The sequence below is a fragment of the Cyprinus carpio genome, chromosome B20 (genome assembly GCF_018340385.1).
Source record: "Cyprinus carpio isolate SPL01 chromosome B20, ASM1834038v1, whole genome shotgun sequence".
Classification (NCBI taxonomy): domain Eukaryota; kingdom Metazoa; phylum Chordata; class Actinopteri; order Cypriniformes; family Cyprinidae; genus Cyprinus; species Cyprinus carpio.
The window spans coordinates 3,162,122-3,168,121 of record NC_056616.1 but is presented as its reverse complement, the minus strand read 5'-3'; the positions used below and the strand labels follow the sequence as shown (position 1 = coordinate 3,168,121).

General features: G+C 38.3%; 1 protein-coding gene across 1 annotated transcript in view; it reads left to right on the top strand.

Moving 5' to 3' along the window:
- Nucleotides 1–6,000, top strand: part of LOC109113797 (mediator of RNA polymerase II transcription subunit 23) — a 66,136-nt gene that overhangs the window by 3,316 nt on the left and 56,820 nt on the right. Inside the window, 5 exon segments of the mRNA XM_042747297.1 lie at nt 1,507–1,618; nt 2,283–2,381; nt 3,609–3,710; nt 3,792–3,861; nt 3,958–4,070. Of these exon segments, the coding sequence (XP_042603231.1) occupies nt 1,507–1,618; nt 2,283–2,381; nt 3,609–3,710; nt 3,792–3,861; nt 3,958–4,070 (496 nt within the window).

The window sequence follows — 6,000 nt, the reverse complement described above, 5'->3', positions numbered from 1 at the left end:
CCTGAATCTGGCTGATTTACTTGGGGAAAAAAAAAAACGAAAAAAAACATCTTTACTACGACCCCCAAGAGAATTAGTGTAGACACAGAGAGATCAGAAGGTATTTGCAGGAGGAAGCCCCTGGATTCCCACGCAGACCCTCTTGTTGGTGGCGGGACAATAGTGTCCGATTCCCTCTGCTTTCCAAAGTAGCCCGAAAATATATGACCATTTGCCGCTACAAGCATTCCCTCAGAACGTGTGTTCAGTGCTGCAGGTAACGTCGTACGTCTTTCAGGGCCTCCCCTTAAACCTGACAAAGTGAACATGCTAGTTTTTTCTAGCAAAAATATGAAGGCTGGGATGTAAAACCACAGCGCCTTTCGTTTTGCCAGCACTTTTTTTTCAGACATAAATTTCTGTTCTAAATGTTCTTATTCTAAATGTGAAATAATAAATGTTAAATAAACGTGTTCCTTATGCTCAATTGCTTAGCCTCTGTGCGCGCAAAAGTCGTTATAGTTTAAGTTGATTGTTTGATGACGACGACTGTAGACTAATCTGAAGGTAAAAATATGGAAAATAAACACTGCAAATTAATATATATTACTGATCAATACGATAAATAAAAATGTGTTTGTTTGTCTTTATGATGCTCTATCTTCAGATCTCTGTTGTGAATTGCGATCAGATCTGATATATCGCCCCCAAAAAATATGAAGGCTAGGGTAACCTCGCCTATTATTTCGTTTTGCAGAATTTTTATTTCAGACATCATTCCCTTTCTGTTCTAAATGTTCATGTTACTAAAAGTAAAAAAAAAAAAAAAGTGAAATAAACCTGTTCCTTCATATTCGTTTGCCTCCCGTTGTGTGTGCGAAAGTGAAAGTCCATCGATCACACGGTGTTGGGGGGGGGGGTGTTTTGCGGGTTGCGGTTTACCGCAATACCGCGGGAATTTATTGCTTTTCAACCGCGGTAAGAAAAATTCAATACCGTCCCAGGCCTAGTCTAGTAGTCTATCGCTAGTACTGTAAAAAGAAAGTAATGCTACACACAAATTGTATTAACTCTAAAACAAGTCATGTGATGCACATTGTTATCCATGCATCGAAGTGTACTAAAATTTGACAGCTCTGCTCATTTATGACCCGGGATCGGACTAATGTGAGGGTAGAACTGTTGTGTAATTCCAAATAAATAGATTATGATCTACAAATAAGTGTAAAGAGATGAACAGAAGTTCAAAATATTCAAAATCGTGATTCCTCAATTTCTAAAAAACAAAAAAAGTGGCAAAACATGATATTCGAATTAATCAATAAAATAAGAAAAATCGCCCAGCCCTATTTTAGAGTTAATACAAATTGTGTGTAGTAGTACTTTCTTTGTTCAGTAATAGTTAGAAAGCAGAGCTCAGACTGAAGCTGAAGTCGCTCTTGATCCAAGTGACCTCCCTGAGGGAGGGAGCGCGCTGTTCCTGATCCGGTTCTTCGTGACTCTGACTGTGTAGCGGTGTTTTTACAGGATGGTGTGTCAGGCTCTGGTCAGCTCTGACACTCTGGAGTGGGAGAGGACTCAGCTCTGGGCTCTGACCTTCAAACTCATCCGCAAAATCATCGGAGGAGTCGACTACAAGGTGAGAAATTAACTGAAAGCGTGAGCTAGAATCTGCTGAAAACTGCAAACCGGTAATGTTTTGCATTGCATGCTGCAGTTTTCCAGTGAAAGTGTGTTTTAATGAGTTCACAGATTGGCATTTGAGTCATTTTGTATAATGCTTTTCACAACGCACATTGTTTCAAAGGAGCTTTACAGAAATGTGTCATAATGTTACTGTATAAAATGCCTAATTTTCCACGTCTAGAGCTGGCTGATAGTATAGTTTAACATTTGTGATGATGCAAACAACAAATATTTGCTGTATAGTATGTCACGTTTATTATGTGACTGAAAGCTGGATATATTTATAATTGCTGAAAGTTGAAGGTATTAATTTGTGATGTGGTAATATTTTGGTCGTATAGCCGACCTGTAAGCAGTTACAGACCTGAAGAGTTGTTTTTATGGCTGTATCATTTCCAGTAGGTTGCAGATTTTCTTTTCTTTTTTTAAAGAAAAAATAATTATTTTGCACGACATTAAAACCTGTCAGTATCTCTTATCAAATATAGATAATATATAAATATAATAAAAGTGTTACTTGCAGAAAACAAGTTATCATTTACTCTGTGGTTCTTCTGTGTGACTCTTTACGCTCTCTTCTGTGTTTTCTTTACGCTCTCTTCTCTGTGGTTCTTCAGGGCGTGAGGGATCTGCTGAAGGCCGTGTTGGACAAGATTCAGACCGTCCCAAACTTCATGAGCTCGGCTGTGGTCCAGCAGCTGCTCGCAGCTCGAGAAGTACGCTTCTCCACAGCATGACACACTGATGATGGTGCTTCTAGTGTTTGCCGCTTGTGATTAACTTGGATGCAAACTCCTCACCTTTCACTTTTTTTTGTAGGGCTGGGAAAATAAATCGATGCATCTCGAATCGAGAAATGATTCGGCATTGATTCTGAGATTTTCTGAATGCATCGCGATTCTTTCTCGAGTCGATTCTGAGCTTAGTTTTGAACAGCAGATGGCGCTGCATGCTTTAGAAACAGCCTTGCTCCGCTTGTTTCCAAATCCTTACACACACTTGAACCTAAAATAATCATTCATAAAATTCGAAAAGGTTGAAGTGAATTACAAGAGTGTTCACAGTGGGCTGTGTTTACATTAATCCGGCATCATAAAAGCATTCTGAGCCGAGGTGAAATTACAGACTCAGCCGAACACACAAGCACTCTTCAGCTCTTCTTCATGAGTGTGTGAGTGTGCAGATGAAAACTAGAGTAGAGCGCCATCTGCTGGTAAAATCTAAGCTCCATAAGAAACCAATTTAACAATCCATTCCAGAGAGAATCAAGATGCATTCACGAATCAATTCTGCATCGATTTATTGTCACAGCCCTACTTTTTTGAATTCAAAATAGGTGACCTTAATTCCAATGAGAAATTGTCTTTATGTTTAGACTAACCTTGAAGCTTCATCTGTTTTTTTCCCCCCTCAAGACTGGTCATACGTTTTTAAATTCAGTTATGAAAAGGCAGATTGGTCTTATTTGTATTGGATTGATTAACATGGTGGCTGAGTTTATGCAACTGGACCCTGGTTGTTTCAATTAGTTTTGTATAGTACTATTTTTTTTTTCTTTACTTCAAAAACTATGTCTAAAAGGGTATTATTTTATGTATTTGAGGTCTGAGAGAGAGGGCAGAAATTTAGTATTTTAGCTCAGCATTGCCATCTAATCAGCCAATATTGTCTTAAATAGTCTGCATAGCACTTCATCTTTTATTACGTGGGATTTTGACCAAATATATTCAATCTTGATTTGTGTAAAATGTCACAACAAGATGATTTTTTTTTGTGTGTGTGTGTGGAAAAATTACAGTTTTGGACATATATGTAATGAAAAATACCTTAAAGTAACTACAAATGAGCATGTAAAGCAAATATCTTTAAAAGAGCATGCCCCCGATCCGCACAGTCTTCTCACCTTTACCTGTTTGCGTCTCTGGATTAATCTTCCTGTGTGGGTGGTGGAGTACATACTGGACCGCAACGCCTGTCTGCTGCCGGCGTACTTCGCTGTGACGGAGATCAGGAAGCTGTATCCGGAGGGCACGCTCTCACACTGGGTAACGCTCTTCAGACTCCGGATGTAAAGGAGTGTGGATTTATCATCAGTTAATGACACCTAACCGTGTGCTTCTTTTCAGCTGTTGGGCAGCCTGATATCTGACTTTGTAGATAGTTTCAGACCGACTGCCCGTATTAACTCCATCTGCGGTAAGACGCGTTCACACATCCTCGTCTCATGTTGTTGTGGAGGATGTATCCCATGAGCCCCTGCGGCAGTGTGTCACATGTTTGAATGTGTTTCAGGTCGCTGCAGTCTTCTGCCAGTGGTTAATAATTCTGGGGCTATCTGTAACTCGTGGAAACTGGACCCGAGCACTCTGCGCTTCCCGCTGAGGGGCATGCTGCCCTATGATAAGGTACCGCTCTTGACCTCGCAGAAAAACTGCGTCCAACATCACAAGAAAACTTATAGGAGCATTAAGATCATGTAAAATCATGGATTTTTACATCCACATAACACTAATCCAAGCACAGAGAGCCTGAGGTTACTGTGATTGATTGATCAGTGGACAGGATTAATGAAGAAAATGATTTTTCATTACATTTTCTTATAAATAAAGGTTCCACAAGGGGGTTTCACAGGGTTGCCATGTCAGAAATATTTCTGGTTCCTCACAGAATCTTTCTGGGACCGCTTCCTAAAAGAATGATTTTTTTTTTTTCTTGGTGTGAAGCAGGGATGGAAATTAACTTTTTTGTCCACCGGCCAATGTGTAACTGCATGTGAAAATTAATACTACAAGATCTACAATACTTAAGCAGTTTATTTAATCTCAAGTCTCAGTGAAATACTGACATTTTCTCTTTCAGTGATGCTCAAAAATGCTGCCTGTCTAGGCAGCTTACTAAGTTTTGAAACAGCCAACTCTTGCTGAAGTAGCTCATTCTCTCAAACCCTGTAGCCCAACCGGATGATACACTGCACTCAACTTTTTTAATGCACAGAAACTTTTTTTGCGATTTTTGGTGTATTTTTTATTTTTTTTATTTTTTTTTGTGGTTGAGGGAACACATGGGGAAAAGTCCCCTGTTCAACACTGTATCACTGAAAGAAATCTCGGCTCGCAAACTTTTATGCCGTCGACAAACAAACGCACTGCGTTTTTAATACATCGTTTTTATGCGTCTCGTCGTGCCAGAGCTGTCAAACATTCGTAGCGATACAATGTTGTTTCTACAAACAACAATGAACCGCGTAACAACTTACTAGCCACAGAGCTAACTTCTGAAAAAGTACTTGAAGACTGGAAATAAAATGCATCCCCCAGACAGCAGTGCTATAAAACGTACTGTAAATAACCAACAAATATATCACTCCGCCAGCGGCACTAACTTCAGCTGCAAACACTGTACTGGGAACAACGCCGCCGTTTCAAACCCGGTTTACACCGCCTTTCTCCACGGAGCTGCTTCGGATGGTATTACACTTTATTGCGTGTTGTACACACACCAGGGATGGAAATTAACTTTTTTGTCCACCGGCCGGGTGAAACAGTATCACCCGCATTTGGCTGGTGGCGGGTGCTAATTTCCATCCCTGGTGTGAAGAACATTTTAATAATATACAAACTTTTTTTGACTATAAAGAGTCTTTGGTGCAATGGGAAGATTCCATTATTTATTAATCTATATTCTTGATGGAAGAATCAAGGCCAATAAACAACCTTTATTTATAAGACTGTAGGACTGCAAGGTTTGGAAAAACCAACTCATTTTAATATTTAGTTTTTCTAAAATACATATTGCAATGTTAAAAAAATACAAAAATTGCGTAAATTGTTTTGAGAATGAACCATATATATATATATATATATATATATATATATACCTCAATATATATATATATATATATATATATATATTTGTTTTTAAATGTGGGTGTACTCATTACATGAACCTCAATCAATCCTCTTTCAGTAACCATGAAGTAAATCTCATAGTTTTCCTAGGCCACATTCCTACCGTTTCTGACACGTTCAATATGACTATCAACTATCGTTTTTTTTTTTTTGTGATTATTACATCAGAACATTAAACAAAATGTAGTGCAAATAAACTGCTATTATAAACTGAAAACAGTTGTTTATTAAAAAAATACAAATAATTAAATTGTAGAAAAACTGTAAAATTACAGTACTAAAACTTACATCTTAATTTTTTAAAGATAAAACCATCAGGCATTTATTTTGGATGCTTGTTGGCAAATATATGCACAGCTGGTTTTTGAATGGAGCATGTTATTTTGTTCATCATTTACATGTCAGAACGGCTCAATCCACAGTAAAT